The sequence below is a fragment of the Pseudorca crassidens genome, chromosome 8 (genome assembly GCF_039906515.1).
Source record: "Pseudorca crassidens isolate mPseCra1 chromosome 8, mPseCra1.hap1, whole genome shotgun sequence".
Taxonomy (NCBI): Eukaryota; Metazoa; Chordata; class Mammalia; order Artiodactyla; family Delphinidae; genus Pseudorca; species Pseudorca crassidens.
Window position 1 is genome coordinate 43,006,940 of NC_090303.1, and position 26,452 is coordinate 43,033,391.

At 37.7% G+C, this 26,452-nt stretch overlaps 1 protein-coding gene across 1 annotated transcript in view; it reads left to right on the forward strand.

The window, feature by feature from the left end:
* The window catches only part of THSD7A (thrombospondin type 1 domain containing 7A), a 452,500-nt gene extending 439,633 nt beyond the window's left edge, over window positions 1-12,867 (forward strand). The window contains exons 24-28 of the mRNA XM_067746269.1: window positions 480-575; window positions 3,630-3,712; window positions 4,061-4,271; window positions 6,720-6,807; window positions 7,509-12,867. Coding sequence (XP_067602370.1) covers window positions 480-575; window positions 3,630-3,712; window positions 4,061-4,271; window positions 6,720-6,807; window positions 7,509-7,593 — 563 coding nt within the window. The 3' untranslated portion in view covers window positions 7,594-12,867. The remainder of the gene's footprint in view (window positions 1-479; window positions 576-3,629; window positions 3,713-4,060; window positions 4,272-6,719; window positions 6,808-7,508) is intronic.
* Window positions 12,868-26,452: the final 13,585 nt, after the last annotated feature.

Below are 26,452 nucleotides of genomic sequence, written 5' to 3' on the forward strand. Positions count from 1 at the left end.
GAAGACTGGGCATTGCTGGAGAAACAAAGAGGGAGATCAGATCAGGAAGCAATATAATAGAACTTCAAGTTTATTTGTTACGTTTTTTACTCATCAACAACCAAAAATAAAGCAAATATGACTAAATGGTAATATTAGTTAAAATTGAATGATGGGTAATTGAATATTTTTTAAATTATTCTCTGTCCTTGTCTGTATGTTGGATATTTTATAATACTTCAAATAAACATAAAATTAAATTGAAAATCCAGGTTCACATTAGATAGTATGACAGCAGACATAGAAAATTAGTTGGAATTTAGGTATGTATCTGGAATTTTGTAACATTTATATGGCAACTTCTGGATAACTTGACATTTGAATCATTCAGGATGGACTTCTCATCCCTTTCCAATTGTTTATAAATATTTTATTAATACCCTATCTCCATGATTGTTCCACTGGCCTATAGAATGCCTCTGTTAATTGTGTTCCTGCAGATGGACAGTGTTACGAGTATAAATGGATGGCTAGTGCTTGGAAGGGCTCTTCCCGAACAGTCTGGTGTCAGAGATCAGATGGTATAAATGTAACAGGTAAACCTCCCATTTCTTTGTTTTTTGAAAGTCTTACTGTAACACACATGTAATTGGTTAAAGAAAATAATTAAGAAAACAAAGATATTCTTCGAGTATTCCACACGTGGTTGGGTTCACGACACCTGAGCTGTGCACCTAATGACCAATGACAAATTATTTTACTGTTTAATGTTTCAATTAAATTCTCCCTCACCCAGCCATTTTAGACATTGCTGCTATAATTTACTTAAAATACTGTCTAATTCTAATAAATGATTATAAGTAAATAATTCTCAGATTGTTTTTCCTAGAAATCTTATATATTAATAACTTACTTCTTACATGCTAAGAAAGTCAATATTTTGTTGACTCTGTTTCTGTGCCTTAAAGGCAATATACATGCAGTCCAAAAATATTGCCAAGAGAATATGATGACACAAATCCAAATATTTTGCTTAAATTCAGGAATCTATGATTTATAGTTTTTTATTCATTAATATAGAAGACCTATTGGTAAAACTCAAGCCCAGAGCATATGAGCAGCCAATCTACCTACTCTGTCCCAAGTCAAAAATCATTGTACATTGAAAGAAGAAATCCAAATGAAAACTTTTTTTGAATCTCCTTTGACCCAAATATACCCCCAAGATCTACTGTAATCTACAGTTACTGAAGTTTCCTTATCTGAGTCCAGTAAATGCAAGGGATCCCAAAGACCCTTTGAAGAGGGAAGAAAACTGGCTCCAGACATGGAGTGAACCACCCTGCAAATTTTCTACAAAGAAACCAGGGTCAGAACAGAACCTCAGCCTCAGGCCCATGTACCCAAAGATCTAATGTCTCTTCTTAAACAATGTATTTGTAGAGATCTAATCTATAGGCATCTCCATAGCATAGCAGCAGCCTGAGTATTGACAGTTAACAGGGGGACCTGCTGACTTGCTGCCATTGTTTTGACCCTCTGGCAGGGAGAAAAAGTAATGTGCATTTTGTTGCCTTTGAGTAATGTCCATTTATAAATTTAACTGTAATATCTACAGTAAGATGATAGGAGCAGGGGTCGATATGCTTTTTGGAAAGCATAAGTTTTTATATTGAATTTTAAATTACCTGGGTTTATTGAAACCTAATTACTAATTTCTTCCTTATGAAAGCTAGAGCAGGATGTCAGATTGTATTCTTGTGAAGATAAGATTTTAGACATGAGAAATCTGTGTTAAGAAACACTTGATAATAGCAACTCCCAGTGGATACATCTATAACAAAGAAAAGACACCTACCAAGAAACGCTTTGCTCTCTCACACTGTTATTTTCTGGAAGAAAAATCTGTTCCAAGCACACCACTCTCCGAGGCAACAGGGGGAGACAGAGTTCTGGGAAGAGAAGCATAGGCTTTCTGAACCCAAAGGCATTATAGAGGTGGTCCACTCAACTCAGCTGTTGAAAATGAATGTCTACATTCTTCTTTAAACTCTTCAGAGGGTATTTTACAGCTTCCCCAGAGGATCCTATCAGTTTTCAGTGTTTATTTTTCCCAAATATGGATGCAAATAATAGTCGTCTGCCTTTTCTTCTACATGTTAAAAGCTCTTTTCACACTGGAATTGGGGCTATTCCCCAATGCAAAGGTAAGTCAAATTTTAAAAGACTTACCTGTAGAAATCATATTTTCAACTTCCTTTCTATATAAGTATCCCATGTATTTATTCCCTTCTAATGCTGTTTTATATCCCCCCCAAAAAAATGTGTAAATGATTGATTTGTGATAAACTCTGTATGCATTCTTCTTCCATCTTTTAGGAGAGATGAGATTCTTTATGAGAAATAGACAAGCATGTAAAGTATATTATCTGGCTTGATTGATTGCTTTAATTTTATGAATAGTTGTCCTTATAAGAAACTCAAGATGCTGCTTTACTTTGTCTTCATATGTTTAATGATGATAACTTCAATATGGCCATGTAACTGCAACTGCCTTGCAATGACTAACTGCTTTTCCATAACAATTTTTCTGTGAATATTTTGTTTATAATATAGAGAGATAAGGCAAGGAATTAATAGGTACCTTTGATTAGATTCCAAGAGGATCATCAATTCCACAAATAAAGGAAAAATCTTGCTTTGCTAAAATTCTAAGTTGAACAAGTATGGTTTCAAACTATCAGTTCTTTCCATGCCACCAATACTGTTTCTGTATGACATCTGTTCTTGTCTTGAAACTTCATTATAACAACTTCAGCACACCTGGTACTGTACTTGAAGGAAGAAAGAAGAGGACTAAACAGAGAGCTGCAATGACAAGTTAAAACAATAGTGCAGACATACACTTATAGCTGCCTTTGTTTTCTTATACCCTAAAAATATCCTGAATTAGTGATTTTCTCAAAAAGAAATATGTATTATAAAAAATACATGTACAGGGCTTCCCTGATGGAGCAGTGGTTGAGAGCCCGCCTGCCGGTGCGGGGGACGTGGGTTCGTGCCCTGGTCCGGGAGGATCCCACATGCCGCAGAACGGCTGGGCCCGTAAGCCATGGCCGCTGAGCCTGCGCGTCCGGAGCCTGTGCTCCGCAGCGAGAGAGGCCACAACAGTGAGAGGCCCGCGTACCGCAAAAAAAAAAAAAAAAAGAAAGAAAAATACATATACAAGATAGTCACATGAATTAAAGGGACATCTTAACATGAAAACTATTTATTTGAATAACCAAGAAAGAATTTTAAAAGAATATTAAATCTGCTTTTTAGTGCTGGACTTGGTCTCAGAAACTATGATAAATAGCTTGCAGGCAATTAGTGTTTTCAGAGTAGCAACTATAAAATCATCCATTCAACAGGTGCTTATCGAGCACCTGCTGAGTGGCAGGTACTATGCTGTCTCCTCTGAATAAGAAGAGCCTCGAGATCCTAAATACAGTGGTCAAGGTCAACCAAATATTTCAGTCAGCTGCCCTCAGAAAAGTCTGTGGGATTCCCAAGGTGGTTCAGGATTCAAAGACAAGTCTACAACAATGATGTATTTTTAATCATTGCAAGAGATGCTACTTGTCAAAATATGATTTTCTGTTCTGCAGGGGGCTGCTTGGTGGTGCGCCAGCCTGATGCTGACAGGTCTTGTAATCCACCGTGTAGTCAACCCCACTCGTACTGTAGCGAGGTATGTGTGAATTCATTAGAGTAGGCAAGCCAGCTTCATCATTTGTCACCCCACTGCCTCTGGTACAATCCATTCCCCAACCCCAGAAAAGCATGTCTTGAGGCATAAAAATTCTATTTTGGGACCTCTCCTTTTATCACTATAAACAATTCTGAATGCACTTGCCTCTACTGTTACAATAAGTCTGTAAAGGGACAAAAAGTGTGTTCTTTTTTACGTAGTTATGACAGAAATTACATGAAGTAAATTCCCAGAACAATATTTCTTTAAAGCCTGCTCTTCAAGTCAGGTCTGTTATGCTTATAAAGATCACCTTGCATGTGCAGTATAAGTCTTGTTCTCCTGCAGACGAGGATGTGCAGTTGTGAAGAAGGGTACACTGAAGTCATGTCTTCCAATGGTACACTTGAGCAATGCACACTTATCCCCGTGGTGGTGATACCCACTGTGGAGGACAAAAGAGGAGATGTGAAAACCAGTCGGGCAGTACATCCAACCCAACCCTCCAGTAACCCAGCAGGACGGGGAAGGACCTGGTTTCTACAGCCATTTGGGCCAGGTGAAGTGACTAGACAGTGTTGATGTAGAATTCTTTAGCTATATATTTAACCAATGCCAAAGGATTAAAAAAACGAGCAAGCATTTTCATATGAGTTAATTATTTTATGTATAGTCATTTATGTTATGATACTGCCATAAATTATAATTTTCTACTATTATGAAAAAAGCACTCATGCTGAAAATTCAGAAAAATGAGTACTTCTGAGAAAAATTTTAGGATTGATATTATTTATTTTAATTTCAGTCCTAAATTTAGAAGTGTAATTATTTTCACATTGAACAAAGAAATCTAACAATGAAAATATTAGGAGAAAAGTGTTGTCATTCAGAACTCGAACAAATAAAACTATAAAGACATTAAAGAATTTTCCATTTCGCCACAGAGTGTTAAATATTTGAACCTTAAACAGGAAGATCAGCAATGCAGGAGATACTTGGCAGCCAGACCAATTTCTACCAGCCCTTAGAGCTGGCACACTCAAATACTCAGAATCTATACTAGCACCAGATAAACGGGGGCAGGGATGGAGCCTTCCTGTCTAGATGGGACAGTCTAAACTTGGAGACTGACCAGACACCTGTCATATTCAACAGACAGCTCGTAATGTATCTAGCAATGGACTTGAAGCCCATACAGACAAAAGCTTGAAGCCTCATCAGATGCTATCCTTACTCTGTACATTTTCTCTCTGCCGTTGATTCAACCATATGCTTAGCCCTAGAACTAAGCTCGTGCTTAAAAATGTGCTGCAAGAGCTATATGGTAACTAAGATCATGACACTTTTTCTCACACCCTAGAGGGATGCCTAGTTCATGACCGAAGGAAATCTCCAGGCAAAGCCAGGCATAAACTACTCCCTGACTCCGTTAGAAACATGAGAAAGGAAGGAAGCGATTTGCATAGCCAGCACATTTTTAATGCATTTAGTCAAAACACTTTCCCTTACTGGTGAATCACTATTGAGAATTTTTTTTTTAAGTATGTTCAATATTTGGGTGATTCATATTTAACCACATCATCCCTGTGATGATGTGGTTAAATATGAAGCTGACCTGTTTCTGTAAGCATGGGAAACTCTTCCTCTCAGTGTCCAGGACAGAGGACCAGCAAATGGCCATTTGCAGTCTTGACCCTGACCAAAAATCCAAGCAGATCTCCGCACATCAAAACTGATTTTTAAAGAGAGAATATTATTATTGTCATTTTTCATTTAATATATAGTTTTCCTAAAGTGAACATTTTAATATATTAAAAAGGTACATGTTTTAAGAACATACAGTTAGACCTTGCTCTTGGTTTATGAGAAACCCAAAAATATTCGTTGAATTTCTCTCAGGGCAAATAAACCCAATAGAGCTCTTTCGATTTTGAACCCAGACTCAAATTTTATAAATCTTTAGAATTGAGAAAAAAAAAAGCGTATTTAGAATATAAACTTAGTTTGTTTCCAACAAGTGAACCCCTAATTGATCCAGCTCTAGGCACAAAAAAAAATTCATAGTACTAATTTGCTTTTGATGCCTTCCAAATATTGCATAAACCAGAGTCTCTGTGGAGTCAGTTTGCCCAATCTATATTTTAATTCTAAAATCATATGTTTAGCTGTATGTGTGCAACAGAAAATATATGTTGGTGTGAGGATCAAGTTAGGTTAGGCAAAGTCATTAATAGTATCACTCGTTTGAAGTTTATTCAGAATATAAAACTGAGAAGTTCAAAGTGAATGAGACCAGAAAACCAAATTTTAAAAGTTCCTATCATAAAACTGGAAGAAAAGAAAAATTCCTGTCCTGATTCCATACAATAGAAAAGGTAGAAAAAATTTATTTAGAGATCCTTTTATATGTTAATCAAACTTGGCTGTTTTTACAAAGGATATTGTCAAATCAGTTTTAAAGCACACTCTAAGTATAAACTAGATAAAGGATTATTAATTCCAAAAATGTTAAATGTATTTACTATCAATTCATCTGGAAAAAATATTTAAATGACAAAGTTTACATTGAGATACCTGTCAGCATTAACTCAAAGTTGTAGGACTTTCTTGAAATTGCATTATTTTTTCTTCTTTTCTCACAATTGCCATTCTAAAGATAGAATGAAAATCAGAAGAAAATGTTTATATTAGCATTACACATATATTGGGTTTAAAAGAAAATTCAGATAAGAAGCAGCAGAAATGTAGGCCTGTTACCTTGAAATCTGAACTTGAATTCAAACTTCATTGCTTTTCAATTCAATTTTCATTGATAATTTATCTTTAATGAAGGACCATCTAACTAACTATAGCAGCTTTGCATTAATCATTAATTATGCCTAAGCAATAATTCATTTTGAGTTTTGAAAGGACTTGGTCATATGTGACTGGTCATTGGTTGTGGTTAAAGACTGTCATATATATACCAGACTAATGTAAATTAATGACTAATATCCATTCTTCTTAGATGGGAGACTAAAGACCTGGGTTTATGGTGTAGCAGCTGGGGCATTTGTGTTACTCATCTTCATTGTCTCCATGATATATCTAGCTTGGTGAGTGTTTAAATATTTCAAAATCTAAGGGGATCTCTATTTCAGAGCAAACACTTTCAACTGGCCATAACCAAGAACAGCAATCTAATGTCTCAAATAAGTATTCCACATTAGTGTTCATCTGAATTTCTGAATAAGCATGGCTTTAGTCTTAGATAATCTAAAAACTACCAAATGTGATCCATTTAATTTCTGAAGATGAGCCAGAGCTGCCCCAGGTCATCTTCTCAAGTGTGTTCTCCTTCGTTCTATAAGCAAACATTACTTTGTATACTTATGATGAACTGTAGGTTTTTATATTGAATTACTACTGAGGAAGATATTATGGTAATACCCAATTCAACTATCTCTTAAAACATTTATTAATTATAAATTGTGTTATTTATAAAAGTTTATGGACAAATATAAATGATTATACTATAACATTATTTTCATTGTTAGTACTAGAGGAATACCATTTAAACAATTCATCTTTTACAGGATAATAAAATATTTGAAGGGTTCTGTTTCAAGTTTATTCAGAGCATAAAACAGAGAAATTAAAAAACCAGAAAATCAAATTTTAAGGTTGAATTTAGGCAGTGTAGGCAATTAAGCAATTTAGGTTTACCAATGTTTCCAGTTTTTTCATTTAAAACAATAAAAATTGCAATTGAATATTTTCTTTCTCCCAATTTTAATGATTTTTTTTTTCTTTACAGCAAAAAGCCAAAGAAACCCCAAAGAAGGCAAAACAACCGACTGAAACCTTTAACCTTAGCCTACGATGGAGATGCAGACATGTAAACCATAACTTATCCTGCAACAACCAGTCTCAGCTTTCTACCTTTGCTGTAGATATCCAGAGGCCACAAAGCTATTCAAACTGTATGGATTAAAATACATCGTAACTTCTTAAAAGATCATCATTAAGAGTGAAAATCACAGTGCCACTGGAGATATCAAGACAGTACCACTTACACAGAAACCATCAGCCTTGAGAATTCTAGGAGATTTAGTTGAATACATGCTGCATTCTGAGAGTTTCATGTGATCTTTCTGAAATCTACCAACTGATAATTCACTTTCATCTCTAAAATACGGTGGTGGGATTGGCCAGTTAGGATGCCTGATGCAAGCCTCTGTCTGCAGTTAACCATAGTAACATTTTCGCATGAAGAGTTTATACCAAGATCTCTACACTACTATAGTCAAACATAACAACATGTATACTCAATTGATACACATTATGTCAGATTATGTACTTGTTAATAAGCAATTTTAACGGTGAATAAAGATAAACTCTAAACTGAGCAGAAAACCCACTGAATAAATTCAGCATCCTGGTGATTGATGATAGTTTCATTGACCTGCATTTCAGAGGCAAAGACCCTTTTATAAGACTTAATTCTTGTCTCTCTCCAAACTACAAATGCTCGACAGGTACTAGTACCTTAGAAGAGTCCTCAAGTTCAGTATTTTATAGTGGTTATTGTCTGGAAAACTAATTTGCTTGTGTTAATACAGTATGTTTCTACTTTCTCTAATTTTCAAACTGGTTGCCTGCATCTTTTTTGCTATATGGAAGGCACATTTTTGCACTATATTAGTGCAGCATGATAGGCACTTAACCAGTATTGCCATAGAAACTGCCTCTTTTCATATGGGATGAAGACATCTGTGCTCAGAGTGTCAAGGAGACATTTACAAGTTCTTGTGTCCTAAAGAGAGTAAAGTTCAGTTGGGATGGCGACAGAATGGAATTAGCTATTACATCTGCTGCACACTTCCTCATCACTGCAGCCATTGTGACATCAACAACATGGCGGTAATTTAAGTGTTTTAATCCCGAACTCACTAACCCTCCAAAAGATGGGTCCCTCTAGTTGGTTTTTAATTGTACTTTGAAGGCTGTTTATGACTAGATTTTTATACTTGTTATCTTTGTTAAAAAAAGAAAAGAAAAGAAAAAAAGGAGCTGGTTGTCTTTTTAATTTTGAGCAGATGGAAAAAAATGTGTTTGTGATTTTTGTAACTAAAAGAAATCAAAATTGTGTGTTGATTTTTTCTTTCTCCCTGATTTGTTTTCCTAGTTTCAGATGGAATGTATTTCAAAATCCATTGTTTTGTCTTCCTCACCAGTAAAATTTGAAGCGAGTCTTTTTAATGTATGATATCAAAAACTAGAATTTTTAAAAGAGAAGAATAAATATTTTGTCCAGGGCTTCATTAAATATCTAGACCAAGGGTGGCACACTTTTTCTGTAAAAGGTCAGATGGTAAAGATTTTCAGCCAGGTCTATGTTGCAACTTCTCCATTCTGCCATTGTGAGAACGCAGCCATAGACAATACACAGTACAGTACATAAAAGAATGAGCATGGATGTTTTCCAATAAAACTTCCTTTAAAAGAAGTGAGCAGACCACATTTGTTGTGGTTTGGCTGGTCCCTGGTCTAGAAGCTTTTTCAGTGCTAACTCACTCTCCATTGTGTCATCCTGAGCTTTCATTCATTTACCCTCAGACTGCGATCAGTGTTTAATTTCAGAAATGAAAAACGGTCATTCAGCTTATCACTGTATTGGAAGTAGCTATATTTTTCACAGATGTAGCCCTGGGAATGGCACAGTAAAATGATATCTAACTCGGCTGGTTTCTTTCGTATGAAAGGAAAATTCAAAAGGTGCCATTAAAAAGCGATACCATTTTTCAGGCAACATTTATTGTGACAACCTTTGGGAGACGGAAGGACGTTACGTTTTCAGGTCTTTAAAAAATAGCATCACAAGCTATTCTGTCTTAAACATAGCTGTGTTGCTCTACAAGTGGTTTGGACTAGAAGGTATCTTACCTTCATACTAGAGTTTGAACTCCCCCTACTGTTTGCTAGAGTATTTGCAAAGATTACAAAAGACAGATTGGAATGTCGTTGTCCCTCAAATAAACAGATTTCTACATATTTCGATAAGCATTAAATGTGGTAAGCACTAATTCCTTATTCAACATTCACTGTATTAAGCAACATGTAAATCATTTCTAAGCAAACATGATGTCAGGAAAATGAGAGTTTTACCTTAAACCAAGGATTTGAACAAGGAAAAGCATAAAAACAATTCCATTTCATCTGTCTTATTAAAGAGGAAGACAAAAATAATATTGTCACCCTAAAACTGTGATTGTCAATATACGTACTCAGGGGTCTTCCAGATAATCCTCAAGTTGATGTCTTTGAATAAAATGAACTCCATTTGTCCAAAATGGTTGAGAAATAGTCCGTTGCAGTTACTTGAAGAGTTTCACTGACAGGCTTATGAAATGCATGCCATACCCAATACCCTTGAAATTGTTGACTAGAATAAAATATTGTTGCTACTAATGCTATACTTACGATCATTTAAAAGTCATTAATTAAGAAAGTAGATCAGTATCATCCTACCTATATTGTTAAAATTAAATGAATAGATCAACATTATAAAATGTCATGAAAATACAAGATGATTTTATTCATAAATTGATTACCTTTTACAGATATGAAGGACGCTAGGTTCAATGTGATCTAACACTAGGGAGCATACTGGAAGTTCCTCATTAGGATAAATAAATACTGGATGACCTCTTGTTAGAAAGGTACAAAGAGGAGAATGTAGATAGCTGACTATTTTGGACAAATGAAGGTTACTATATTCATGTTTATAACATGAAAATGGCCTTATTTTTGTTCCTGGCATGAGTCAATAATGAGTTAAGTACTTTACTGGAATTTCATCAAAACCTTATTCCTCCTGTTTATTTGAAGAATTCAGGAGGGCAATATAGTAGTAACTTGTCTATTGACACTTTTGACTTACCAAAATGGTCTGTGAGCCCACAAAGATTAAGAATTACTGTTCTGTAAGTATGAAGGTTTGCTTGGTTTTAAAAAAAGAAATGAAAAATATTGACACAGTATTATGCTATTTTGTTGGACTGTTTCCATTTAAATGACACAGAAGTGGCATAACTGATCTCTCTTGAAAGAGGGTGGTTTGCTCATTCATCAATATCTAATCTAGGAAATTGACCACAATCCTTATTTCAAAGCCTTTTTGAGGACTCTGGTGTAGCTTAAAGCTAATTTAAAAAGGAGTGCATAAAAGCATGTTTTTAATTATAACAAAGCACAAGTACCTATAACAAGAAAAATATTTATTGAATTATCACATGTAAGACACTCTGCTAGGCACTGTAAAATATTAGTAATGGCTTTTGTTTACATCTATATCTAAGACATTCAAAACAAGGAAAAATGCTTAATGAGTGAAAATCACACACACATCACCCTTCACTCCAGATTTAGTGTTCAACACGGTTAGTATTTTTCCTTATGTAATGTCCATGTCTCGGGCCATGCTGGCAGGCTTTGGCTATATGGCTCCTCTCCCCTCAGGCAGGTGGCAGTGGTCATAGTGGCAAGTAACACCTCTCAATTTTTATTTTAACCTCCTCTAACTCCCTGTATATCCTTCTCCTTTATGATGATGTTCAGTGCCTGGTCTCTGTCTACTCTGCTCTCTTATCTACAACTAATCTTGTCTGCTTCCCTCAGAACCACCTTCTGCTAAACATGCCTACATTTTTAATAAGAAAAAAAAGCGGTGAATACCTATATGTCTTTCCTATTGGAGTCAAAGTGTCATTTAGAGTGTGAACAGGTTGATGTAAACAGAATGTACTGGTCAAAGACATGAGTAAAAAAGAAAAGCTGTGGAGGACATGCCAAAAAAAAAAAAACAGACATTTTCTGTAAAAATGTCAATTCCTACCTTAGATTTAGTCCTACCCAGTACTATCCCCCTCCACCAATCTTCCCCTCATGCCTTTGTTCACGTGCTAGTCTACAAGACAGCGAGGGACGCCTGCACCTTTCAAAACTTACAGAAAGAAGAGCCTATTCTTAGGCTGAATCCAGGTTTGAACAGATTTGCAAGAATCAGGCTTCCCAAATGATCCAGGGTCTCACTAATTGTAAAAATATTACCAAATTCAAATATGTTTCTTGTTCTATTTCCACTCTAAGCTTGAGGGTATTGAAAGGAGAGCAGTCCATGAACAAATCTGTGAGGAATCACGTCAGGCAGTGATCTTTCCTGGGTCTAATTAAGATGTGGGAACTGAAACTTCTGCCTGTCCCTTCTGGTCCTGCCCTCAGGTGGCTGACAGTGCAGAGCAGGATTTCAGGTGTCTGAAACTGGAGTGTGGGCCCAGCAGACATGACTCTTTATAAAAAGGATGTTTTCCAGTGTGATATAATTCTGTATCTAGCAGGGAAACTGAGAAATGGTTATGTCTACATTATGAAATGAGTAAAACAAATGCTAAATGGATAGAGTTAATTTTGTAGTTTTATGTTTTCGTGCTTCTACCAAGGCAGATCTTAAAATGGCAGTTATATGAAGACATTTAGCTTGTGAGAGTCATGTTTCCAGTGATCAAAAACCTCTAGTCTATTTAAACTATCACTGGGTGTCAGTCTTGTGTTTTGTAGATTTTTTTTTTTAAACAATAGTTTCTAGATTACCTACCTTGAACCCTCAGTGAGCTTTTCCCAACTATTTTTCAGGACTCTATTTATGTTTATTTTTTCAAAGGAAACATTAAGATTTCCTTCCTGATACTTTTTCCTGCCTATTTCTAGTACAAAGATTTGAAGCGATCAGTATCTGTCATTGTAAAATATAACTTTATTAAATTTGCAATGTCTTTCTATAAATTATAATCCCCTAAATATGTTTTTTGGTTAATTTAATTACCTGAGTATTTATTAATATTTTAAGTAAGGAGGCAGCTGTCTAAGAAGTTTTTGTTAATATTACTTTGTAAATTGTGTAATGTAATTTATTTTAAATTATGTACATTTCTTTTTTAACGCACAAAATGTCTATGTACAATTAACTACAGATTTGCAAATAATGTCACTAACCTTTATTCAGTTAATATAGATGGCATGTGAAGATGTAATATGCTTTTTTACATTTTCATATGGGTTATTTGTAAATAACTATGTTGGTGATAAACATAAACACGGAAATCATTTTCATTCTACTCATGTGTATCTGTGTTTTAATTTGCACCATTTGCTGCTCAAATGTGGGTAAATTTTTTTTTTCAGTGGAAAACCAAATCTTTTTACTACTGTACTGCACTTTCCTGGGTCTTTTTTTTTTTTTTTTAGCAATTCCAATTGAGAAAGTTTGAGAGATGCAAACCTTTACTTTAAAAGTCTGCAGCGGCCACAGATTAATCATCCTGGACAAAGGAACTCTTGGTTTCCAGTAAATTAAAAAAGATTAAATAGCAGAGGATCATAAGATACTCTAGAATACGGTGCAGCTCTTCTTTCCCCCTCAGTCAGAAGGCGAGCCTCTCCCTGTCCATTTTCCCTATGTCTACCAGTAAAAGACCAATCCTAAAAAACAAGGCAGAAGCTCACACATTAACAAATTAAGATCCCCTTCATTCCCAAAATTAAGATTCACACATTAACAAATTCAGGAAGAGATGCACAAATTAAATTACTTCTAGGGTAGCTTGCAACTAAAACATTTTCTGAAATCGCTGTTTGCTAAAATATAACTAATGAGCAAGGAACCTGTTAAACACAGTGTATGAACCGCTCAAAATATACAGCTAGCCTCAAACGCTTGTTGAAAAACCTGTGATCTGCGGTCTCCTTATTTTCTGTATTGTTCATTACAGCTCAATCTAGATGAAAATTTTTTAAATAACCCACATATTTCTTTATATGTATGTGGACATTCATAGTCAATTACTAACTTCATTTTTTATTTTGCATCTCTAATTTATGTCCTGCAAACACAAATACTAACACAACTGGTCTACATTTTGCTGGTCTGAGTCCCTAGTGATTCCCTTCATTAAACTCTGAACATACTCCAAAGAAAAGCCAACACACACTACAATTTACAGGTCTTGTCGGTGTCAATTACTCTGAAAACAGTATGTACATACAAAAATGCTTACATGCAGTCAGACTTTCTGATGTTGCAGTCTTTTTTCTTTTTTTCTTCAGATCACTCCCCCTCCCCCTTTCCACATTCCTCCATAGCATCTCCCTGCCAAGGTAACTCAAGTCAACAATCTGATATGTATCCGGCCATATTTTTCTCCTTGATCATATAATCTGAATATGATGGGGACAGGGGTAGAAAAGGAGAACAGAGAGAGACAAACGGGCTAAATTTGGTAGATACAATAAGAAAACAGCTTCATTTCTTTTCCTATTACTGTTTCAAACACACTAAAATGTCCTTTGTCCTCCCCTTGGCAACCCTATTGCAAATCCCATAGCTCTTTGGTCACAATTTGAGTTATGAAAAACACTCAGTCCAGGCTAAAACAAAACATCAATCCCTCTCATTGTTTTCATTTCCTTGCTGACTAGCAAATTTGAGCAACTTTTATCTTTTCCTGCATGTGTTGTCTATTGGATTTGGTCCTCTATTACATATCATTTTCAAATGGCAATTTTGGTGATAACAAAGTGGTTAATTTTAGGCCATCAATTAAATTTAAATTTTTTGGTAAAGAAAAATTTCTGAATTTTATTTATCCACAATCTAGTTTGTCATCCCAGGCAGAGATGCTCTTACAAGGGCCCCTGCCACTTCACTGCCCCCAGCTCTCTCCTATTTCTGAGCATGCTCACCTCCCCTCTCATGCTAACCCTTGAGGCCAATGTCACACGGAGGTGATGAAGTTGGAACCCAATCTTCTATTAAAACCACACACTTTCCTTAGAGCACTGCTCTTACTGTTATCTCTACCTGGAACACTCTTCCCATTGATATAGGCCTGGCAGCTCCCTTACTTCATGCAGGTCTCTGCTCAAATGCCACCTCATCTGAGAAGTTGCCAGGCCTCAGGCATTGACTCCCTCTGTCACTTTTCTATCCTCCTGCTCTTCTTTAGTTTCCTTTATGGCACCTTATATTATGTATCTTTTTGGATGGTGGTTGTGTTTTTACTGCCTCTCACACACACGAGAGGCCAGGTCTTTATCTGTTTTGTTCCTTGCCTGGAATGAAGCCCAACACGTAGTAAGAACAATAAATTCTTGTTGGATGAATACATGAACAAAAGAATTAGTGAACTGTGAGGTTTATGGACAAAGAGTAGTTAAGGTTAATTAGGAGATCAATTATAAAGAGACCACTAGGGTTAAGTGACCAACTAATTCATCCACAGCTTAAAGTTGTCAGTACTCCATCATGAATCATTTTATATTCATTTCACTTGCCACAAGTATGTTCACCTAAATTCCTCAGAAAGCACAATGTTGTGACATGGGAAGAATAGTAACAGAGCACTCGAAGAAATAAACTCAGTAATGACTGAGCCTGGCATCATGGAAGAATGACAGCTGAGGACATGCCAGGAAGATGTGGGCCATGGGATTTGAAAAACTGTCTTGAGAATGGAGTCTATAAAAGAGAATTCTGTCATAGCTTTCTCTTAATTTTAATTTCATTGCATGGGAAACTCCAGTGGGAGACATGAGGGAGCAGGGAATACCCGGAAATAAAGGAGGGAGGCTGATTAAGAAAAAGGCAATTGCAACAAAAAGAATAAAATATCGAGGAATAAACCTACCTAAGGAGACAAAAGACCTGTATGCAGAAAATTATAAGACACTGATGAAAGAAATTAAAGATGATACAAATAGATGGAGAGATATACCACGTTCTTGGATTGGAAGAATCAACATTGTGAAAATGACTATACTGCCCAAAGCAATCTACAGATTCAATGCAATCCCTATCAAACTACCAATGGCATTTTTCACAGAACTAGAACAAAAATTTTCACAATTTGTATGGAAACACAAAAGACCCCGAAGAGCCAAAGCAATCTTGAGAAAGAAAAACGGAGCTGGTGTGACAAAGCGAGAGAGAGGCATGGACAAATATACACTAACAAACGTAAGGTAGATAGCTAGTGGGAAGCAGCCGCATAGCACAGGGATATCAGCTCGGTGCTTTGTGACCGCCTGGAGGGGTGGGATAGGGAGGGTGGGAGGGAGGGAGACGCAAGAGGGAAGAGATATGGGAACATATGTATATGTATAACTGATTCACTTTGTTATAAAGCAGAAACTAACACACCATTGTAAAGCAGTTATACCCCAATAAAGATGTTAAAAAAAATGGAGCTGGAGGAATCAGGCTCCCTGACTTCAGACTATACTACAAAGCTACAGTAATCAAGACAGTATGGTACTGACACAAAAACAGAAATATAGATCAATGGAACAGGACAGAAAGCCCAGAGATAAACCCACACACATATGATCACATTTTCTTTGATAAAGGAGGCAGGAATGTACAGTGGAGAAAAGACAGCCTCTTCAATAAGCGGTGCTGGGAAAACTGGACAGCTACATGTAAAAGAATGAAATTAGAACACTCCCTAACACCATACACAAAAATAAACTCAAAATGGATTAAAGGGGCTTCCCTGGTGGCACAGTGGTTGAGAGTCCGCCTGCCGATGCAGGGGACATGGGTTCGTGCCCCGGTCCGGGAGGATCCCACATGCCACGGAGCGGCTGGGCCCGTGAGCCATGGCCACTGGGCCTGCGCGTCCAGAGCCTGTGCTCCGCAATGGGAGAGCCACAGCAGTGAGAGGACCACGTACCGCAAAAAGAAAAAAAAAAAAAAAAAGATTAAAGACCTAAATGTAAGGCCAGACACTATCAAACTCTTAGAGGAAAACATAGGCAGAACACTCTATGACATGAATCACAGCAAGATCCTTTTTGACCCTCCTCCTAGAAAAATGGAAATAAAAACAAAAATAAACAAATGGGACCTAATGAAACTTCAAAGCTTTTGCACAGCAAAGGAAACCATCAACAAGACAAAAAGACAACCCTCAGAATGTGAGAAAATACTTGCAAATGAAGCAACTGACAGAGGATTAATCTCCAAAATTTACAAGCAGCTCATGCAGCTCAATATCAAAAAAACAAACAACCCAATCCAAAAATGGGCAGAAGACCTAAATAGACATTTCTCCAAAGAAGATATGCAGATTGCTAACAAACACATGAAACAATGCTCAACATCATTAATCATTAGAGAAATGCAAATCAAAACTACAATGAGATATCATCTCACACGGGTCAGAATGGCCATCATCAAAAAATCTACAAACAATAAATGCTGGAGAGGGTGTGGAAAAAAGGGAATCCTCTTGCACTGTTGGTGGGAATGTAAATTGATACAGCCACTATGGAGAACAGTATGGAGGTTCCTTAAAAAACTAAAAATAGAACTACCATGTACCAAAATGTTCACTGCAGCACTATTTACAATAGCCAGGAAATGGAAGCAACCTAAGTGTCCATCGACAGATAAATGGATAAAGAAGATGTGGCACATATATACAATGGAATATTACTCAGCCACAAAAAGAAACGCAATTGAGTTATTTGTAGTGAGGTGGATGGACCTAGAGTCTGTCATACAGAGTGAAGTAAGTCAGAAAGAGAAAAACAAATACCGTATGCTAACACATATATGTGGAATCTAAACCAAAAAAAATGGTCATGAAGAACCTAGGGGCTAGACGGGAATAAAGATGCAGACCTACTAGAGAATGGACTTGAGGACACGGCGAGGGGGAAGGGTAAGCTGGGACAAAGTGAGAGAGTGGCATGGACATATATACACTACCAAACGTAAAATAGATAGCTAGTGGGAAGCAGCTGCATAGCACGGGGGATCAGCTCAGTGCTTTGTGACCACCTAGAAGGGTGGGACAGGGAGGGCGGGAGGGAGGAGATGCAAGAGGGAAGAGATATGGGGATATATGTATATGTATAGCTGATTCACTTTGTTATAAAGCAGAAACTAACACACCACTGTAAAGCAATTATACTCCAACAAAGATGTTAAAAAAAAGAAAAGGGCAATTGCAAATTTCTTTAAAAAACCCTTGTTCCAAGATATAAAAGCAGCCTGACTATCCTGTTAAGTCTTAAACCATATTAATTTACTTTATGGTATCAATAATAGTCAAGTGCTATAATATTTGCTTGCTTTAAAGCAAAAATAAAACAGAAAGCACAGAATAAAATTACAATTCAAAGTGTTTCCCCAATTCCCTATTATTCATTTTGGAACAATAAAGGGGGACATTCAGCAATCATGTTAAATACATTAATGGACCATTTAAAAACCATTCCTTCTAGAATACCATGCCTGATTTCCTGGAAGAGTGAAAAGAATTTCAAAATCAGAGTCAGTCGGTGAGTCTAGAAAGTAGTAATGGAGGAGAGAGTGAACATCTTAAGGGGAGTCAGAGGCCTGTGTCCTCGTCTTTCTTAGTGATGAAAACCCTGTCAAACCACATCCCCAGTGACCCTCCAGCTGCTAGTCTGACAGCTGATGTATAACTGCACCCTTTCACAATTTATCTTTATAAAAGTTTCCCTCATTTATAGTATTCATCTAGGGGGTGTGTGTGTGTGTGTGTGTGTGTTTATCGCTTTTTACTATCTTTTCCCAAGGGCTACAAGTCTTCTGATGATACTACCTTGCTATTTATGGGAAAAATAATTTATAAAAATAAATCAAGAAGCAAGTATCCTAACTGTAGAAGGAGTCATAATGGACAGGATTTTGATCTGATATTTAAAAGATCTTTAAAAATTACAAGAAAATTAATTTTTGTATGCTCATGCTCATTTTAATGTCTATAAGTAAGAATCCACAGCTAAATCAAATTAAAATGTCTCCAATAATGAAGCAGAAAATGATGGACTGATGCCATGTCTAGTAGTAATCATGGTATAATGCATGTTCCAAGATTATGGCAACATTTGTTCAGCAATAAAAACTAAAGATGGGACTTCCCTGGTGGTGCAGTGGTTAGGAATCTGCCTGCTAATGCAGGGGACACGCGTTTGAGCCCTGGTCTGGGAAGATCCCACGTGCCGCGGAGCAACTGAAACCCTGTGCCACAACTACTGAGCCTGCGCTCTAGAGCCCGCAAGCCACAACTGCTAAAGCCCGCGTGCCTAGAGCCTGTGCTCAGCAACAGGAGAAGCCACCGCAATGAGAAGCCCACAAGGAAGAGCAGCCCTACTCACTGCAACTAGAGAAAGCCCGCAAGCAGCAACGAAGACCCAACGCAGCCAAAAATAAATAAATTAAAAAAAAAAAAAACAACTAAAGAGGACTTTGATACAATTCTCTTCAGAATAGGCATCCTATTGGCTTTCAAAAATTAACAATTCCTAGCCAAAAATATTTAAACCTAGGCAGATGTAGCAGTAAATTGGTACATATGTTACTTAGACTACAACACCATGCATAGACACAGTCCATAACTTTTAAGAGCAGTACCTTCCACTGGCAGTTATCAGATCCTGCATATTATACAAAGTTTGTTTTTTAAAAAAAAAGAAAAAACTAAGGGGGGACCAGAAACCTTGATTGAAAGTTCCATTTTACTTTCTGGTAGGATATAAGAACAGGGTCAGAAGAACAGAGAAGAACATGCAAGTGACTTTTAAACTTATGAAAAAGACTCTCATGAACATTCATAGCTGAAGAAGCGCCAGTTAAAACAATGACCCTATAGATGAAGAAAATAAAGTTTGACAGTATATGATCTTATGAAGTATGAGGCAAAGAAAAGATTTTTGTTTATACTAGTGGGAAAAATATTAATTCAAGTCAACAAAGGGCAATGGAACACTGTTTTTTAATTAAAAATAAACATATCCTTTGACCTACCAATTCCGTTTCCAGGAACTGATCCTAAAGTCTAGAGAGAGACATGATAAATAGATAGAGTAAGAGGGAAAGACAGATAATAGATAACATGTGTGGTATGGGTGTGTACACACACACACACACACACACCTCGGTACACGCTCATGCATCTGTTGACAAAGATGATAGGTATGTAGATAGGTAATTGATATAAAGCCTGTGAACAATGGTATAGTATAGACATTATCACATTTGTTAATTACAAACATATGGCTGCAACATAAATGGCTATCGATAATGGAAAGTTTAATAAACAATGGTGCATCTGTAACACAGAATACTATCCAAGATCCTATCTATAAGATCCTCTTATTTCTGTCTTTAACTTTTCAGAACTGGGGACTGGCAAAAATTAGTGAAAAATCAGAGCACACACATATTCACAAACTACTTCTTAATTAGGCTCTAAAAATGGCCTTCAAGCCATTTATTTTCAGTCTTACAAACAACTGATTGGAAACTGAGAGTCCAGATTTTGGGTACAAAATGAAACTCAGAAATATTTCCTGCTGATCATGTACTTATAAAGCCAAATTAGAAAATGATTACAGTTGATTACAGTTCAATATAAATAAAAGGGAAAATAATGCTAAATATTTGTCATTTGGAATAGATCTTTTTTTTAAGTTCCTATCTTCTGAAATAACTACCAAAAAAAAAAAACTTTTAAAAACCCCTCTGGCTCGTTGCTGCTAATGTGAGACTGAAATTTGGAAGTGCCAAAGAAACAACAAAAAAGAATTATCTTGCCTTTTAGTAATTGCCTGGAGTTAAATTTAATGAACTGAGAAGGAAGGTTTCTGCAACATTAGGGAGAGCAGCTGGAGAAAGAAGCCCGTCTGTAGTGGTCCGTGCTTACCAGCTAATGAGCAAGACGTTTGCAGCTCATCTGGACTTAGAAAAACACAAAACACCAACTTGGAAGCACAGAGAACTGCTAATTGTCTTTCTGATTAGATATCCAGCCTTGATTTTCAAAGCTAATAAAGTAGGTAGGGAAAAAAAATCTCCAAACATATGCATTAGAGGCCTCTGGGCGACAAAAATGGAACAAATGTTTCTCCAATTGGATTATCACTATATATCTTCTGAAACACTCTATTAGAACTTGGCTAAGAAGACCAAGAACAAGAAGCACATAAGAAACTTCTATTTTCCATCCAGAGGTAAAAATACTGGGAATTTAACATAAATGGTCAATCCAAAGGTGGGTGTAATGAGAACGCTAGATGCCATGTGAAAACATTCAGTTCTAAGGTTCCCCGATTGCTTCACTAATATGGTGAAGCACTATGAGTCTGAGAAGACCACTTGGTTAGTGAGGTGTCTGAAACCATCCCTCAAGCAGATTGAGAAGTGGTACTTGCTGAACACAGGCAATGGCATATGGTGTGTATCTCTCTATCCATTCATTCAGTAATAGTTGTTAAGCTACTATATGCCAGGCACCATTCTAGGCTGTGAATGGTGGGAAGTGAGAAAGAAAAAACCCAAAACTTGCCCTTACTGATCATACATTTTAATGAGGGGAAAGACAATAAAGAAATAAGGAAAACAACATTGTAAATCAACTATACTCCAATAAAAATTTTTTTTAAAAAAGGAAGGAAATATAATATGCTTGTTGGTGAAAGTTGCCGTGGAGAAAATAAAGTAGGATATGGTGATAGGGAATGCTAGAGCATTGAAGGGGAGTCCCCCACCATAAGGGTAATAATTTGTATTCCTGTACCCAATTCCACTGGGCAGGGTGGGAGAGAGAGGTGAGGTTTCACCACACCACCAATAAGCAATTCTCTGGATACCAGCTGGGTGTCCAAGAATTCTACTCAATTTGGACACTCTCTTCCTGGAGAGAGCATCAGGTTCCACAGGTTAAGGGTTCAGTCCTACAAGACTGCCCTCCCCACAACTTCAGATGCCAGTTGCAAGTCCAGGCTGTCACCAGACTGGCTATAAATCAGGGGTTCCCATGACCGCCTCCTCAGGTTCAATTTGCTAGAGCACCTCACAGAACTCAGAGAAACATTTACTTACTAGATTACCGATTTATTATAAAAGGATGGAACTCAAGAACAGTCAGATGGAAGAGATGCATAGGGCAAGGTATGGGGAAAGGACATGGAGCTGAGGCAGGAGATAGATGGGCCCCAGGCTGAGTAGCTGGAGTCTGTCCCCTGTGGGCAGACACTCTAAGATAAGATAATAGCAGGAGGAGCTGGAGCCCTGCCCAGATAAAAGATAAAGAGACCACGTGTTTCTCATTCTTGAGGTCAAGGAGACCTTCCCAACTACACATGCTAAGAAAGGCTCCTTGGGAACCAAAAAGGGAGGAGGCACCACCCCATAATAGGTGGCGTCAACCTTCCCATAGGTCTCTGTGCTACAATCCATCTTGGCTAAGAGACTCTCGTGCACACAGGGGAGGACCCTGAGTTATACCAAATATGGACTCAGAGCCAAGCAAAGCAAGATGATTGGCCAAAGGAAACCCGGGAGAAGTGCCCCATATAAGTGAGCACAACTCTCTCTCGGAGCCTGCCCATGTGTGCCTATTCACACGTACCTTTTTCCTCGTAATAAACACTTTGTTTGTATCACTACTTTCCATCTCTTTGTTGAAATTTATTTCTACAAAGCGGACAAGCCAGAGCCTTGTCACTGGCCCTCGTGGTCTAGTGGCTAGGATTTAGCACTCTCACTGCCGCGGCCTGACGTCAATCTCTAGCTGGGGACTGAGATCCTGCTTCAAGCCGCTGCAGGCTGAGGCCACCCAAGATCAGAGCTTTCGTACCCTCACCAGGCTCATCACTCCCAGCACCTCCACACGTTCACCAACTTGGAAGCTCTCTGAACCCATTCTTTTGGGTTTTCAGGGAAGCTTCATTACATAGGCCTGACTGATTAAACCACTGACGGTTGGTGAATGAACTCCATCTCCAGCCCCTCTCCCCTCCCTGGAGGTCTGAGGGTGGGACTGAAAGTTCCAACACTCTAATCCCATGGTCCGTCCTCCTGGCAAACAGCCCCCATCCTTGGGTGAGTTCCTGAAGTCACCTCATTAACATAACACAAGACAACTTTATTGCTCTCATCACTTGGGAAATTCCAAGGGTTTTAAAACTATGAGACAGAAAACAGGGAGCAAGACCAAATACACATGAGAAATATATATTTCTCTGAATATCTGAGTGACCAAATAGGTATATTTCTTATGAATCACTATATCACTGTCAGCCCCCCGGGTCTTTGAACATGGATCCCTTACAGCAAACGATCATAAAAAACAAGATACTGGTACAGTCCTAGAATCTCATTCAGTCATTAGTAACTGTCCAGTCCACCATCATATTGTACGAAAATACCTCCCGGGGGAGGCCACTCAGATTTTCAGGCTTCCATTTCATCTTGTCAGGTTCCAAAAGCAAGAGTGGTCTCAGCAATATGTCTTCACTCTTTCAGGCATCTAGTATAAATGAGCTAAGAAACAGTAGCATCTCTGGTTCTGAACTTCTTATGAGGTGTTAACATAATACTGAGTTTCCCTCATTACATAACCCATTTATTCACTCCTTTACCCAGAGCTGCTATTTTAACTTCTCTCTGTTTGTACTCAAACTTTCCCACCTTTGGAAGGAATGTTAGGTTTGGCCATCGTGGGGGTCTAGAATGCAGGCAGCAATACTAGTCTAGCAAGTGCCTCCCCTCCGTCTACCTCTCTTCACACAGAGTAAGGTTACAAAGGTACAGAACTAGCGGGATATCTTTACCACCAGGCAATACAGCTGCCTTCACCGTTAATCCCAATTTTGCCAGATGGGTGAAGACACATCCTACCCCATCAGGCCCTTAGGAATTCTATCTGACATAAAGGTTAAAAATATAGTTTCTTGCTTTGGAATTATCCCTGCTTCCAGCCCTTGTAGTTGCAGCCCTGGTCCTATGACCACTGCATCATGTACGAAAAAAAACATGTTGAAGTGATGTGGGGAAGAAATTATACCATCACCTTCTCCATCCCCTCTTTGACAGATCCAACAAAAAAACAGAAAAATATCCAGTGGGGACACTCCTCTAGCCCCACTCATGTTCACATGGAGCATGAACACACACTCATGAAGGTGTGTAAACCAGCCCTTCACGCTTTTATCTCCCCTTGTTTTAGACAACCAATGTTTTAACTGCCCAGTCCAATGCTGTCAGACTAGTAATCTGAGGAGGATATGTCTCTGCCTACTGTTGGACATTATCAGTTATAAAGCAAGTTCCTCTGTCTGAAGAAATGATGCTCAGCGTTTAAACTGGTGCAGTATTTTCTGTTCCAGTTCTTTTACGGCATTCAGAGTATTTCCAGCAGTCTAGAGTCAGTGTCTATTCCTATCAGGACCCATTTGTAGTCCCCCCACCCCCCAGGGCTACCAACAGCAGCCTCAGCTTGTCTTGCTGAGCTCTGTTCAGGACCTTCCCACCAGAGAATCTGCCACAGGGCCATCTTCAGTCTCTGTTTTGTTGGCAGACAGAACAGCTCTTACTGACATTTTGTGCCTCAGAGGGTACCAGAGGAATATGTCTAGATTTAGCTCATCTCTGCATTGTTGCAGTGCCTCCACATCCACTCATTTCATGGACCCGATGGTATCTCACAGAAGCACACAAGGGTATCTGCTTGATTTCAGTCATCTTCCACACCTGGAAGGGAGTTCTTCTGATGGGCACTGACACGTCTTACTTTAATGCCTCCTTCAAATTCCCACAGTGATATCCCCAGGACCATGCCCCATATGGGCATCCCTTTAATAGGCCTGGTTTCTACTGCCTTTCTACCTGACCATATGGCCAGGCCATTGCCACTTTGGCAGCCACGCAAACAGTGGATTGGAGACTAGATGGAAGACTACTGCCTCAGTCTAGGAAAGATAAAATGAGAGCTGAAGGAAGGAAGGAAGAGTAGATGTGAGAAGAAGATTTCTTCAAGAAATGTTAATGAAGTTGAATTGATGGAAAGTAACTTCCAGGTGCTACCTTAATTGCTATTTACTAAAACTGATAATGGCAGAATAAAATTTGGATTCAGGAGCAACTGTTGAGTTTCAGATGACTCCAAGACATCCAAATAGAAATACTCAGGGAGATTTATACAATAGAGTTAAAACTGCAAAACTGTGGGTTCAAATTTGTAAGTCATTAGGTCTTAGCTGGATAAGATCACCCAGAGTGCTGTGCAAAGGGCCAACCCTAAGAAACACTAATATTTAATGGGTAAAAAAATGAAGATGCATTTACGAAGGATAGTGTTCATATGAAAACGAGAGAGAACAAGACGAAAGTGATATCAACAGCCAAGAAGAAAAAAGCTTGTCAAAATATTGCAGAGAAGGCAAAGTGAGATGAAGATTTGGATCTACTGCATTTGGCAATTTGGTTATTGCTGACCTTTGTAAGAGCAGGGTCAGAGGAGTGTTGGGTGCAGCAGTTGGTGGAAGGGCAAGTTAAAGTTGAGGTCAGAAGAAAAGTCATTTTATAGATTGTGCTATTGAGGTAATTGGCCAATAGCACAAATAGGACATTTCCCTAAATAAAGGAAATACAAGATACAACAATAAAAAGACAGGAGATACAGAAGGTAGAAGGAGACAGTTGCTATTTGCTATTATAATGTCTGTTTCAAGTTTACTACATGAATGAAACTAAGAGTTTAGCATACATTATTATTTCATTTGAATAAAGGCTTGATGAGGTAGGCTTCTTCATCTTTAAAATGGCAATACTGAGACTCAGGCAACAAAGCAGGCACATGGACCCAGCCAGGACCCATCCTCTTAACCACTGGACCATGAAAATGTCAAACAAATGTGAGATTCTCTTCTGGAACTACAGACAAGAACTATAATTCTTTTCACCATACTGCTAATCTTTAAGCCTTTAAAGAAAGCTCTCATGTCATTTTACAACTCCTTTTCAAGCAAAACATTGCCAATTCTATCACCATGCTTCAGATAACATTCGCTTCTCTTTAAACTTGCCTTTTATATAAAAGGATTTGAGGTTCACAGACTTCCTGCCACCCGTCATTCCACTGCAGACATTCTCCAGCATATCATTCTTCTTCAGATAAAATGCCCACAACTGTAACAACATGCCAGATGAGGTCAAACCACCGTTGTTCTGACAGCAAGCAATAATATGAACATGCTAAGATTATAGTCACATTTTTCTGTTCATAGTGTCCTTTAAAATAACACTTCTAAACTGTCATATTCCCATGAAGGAGAGCTGTGAATTCTTCCCAATACTGCACTTACAGTGACATTCAATCATTTACATTTATATATTACATAATTTTAGTTTCATTTCATGGTCCCTGACTTCTGAGAAATTTTGAAGACTTGTCTATAAGCCAATCTATTACTATCTCCCATCTTTGCGCTATTTGTGAGTTTAGTAACCACATTTATGTCTTCACCCAACACATTCATAATATTATACATGACGAGTAGGAAACAGACCCTAACTACTCCCCACAGACTCTCATTCATTCATTCAGTCAATAAATATTTATCAAGAGAGGGCTTCTAGGGTGCTGTTAATGTTTTATTTCATTACCTTGGTAGTGAATAAATTTGTGGGCTCATGTTAAGATAACTTGTTGAAACAAAAAACAGACAAACCAACTGAAAAATGGACACAAGACTTTAATAGACATTTCTCCAAAGAAGAAATATAGATGGCCAGCAGGCATATGAAAAAATGCTCAACATCGCTAATTATCAGAGAAATGCAAATCAAAACTACAATGAGCTACCTCCTCACACTGGTCAGAATGGCCA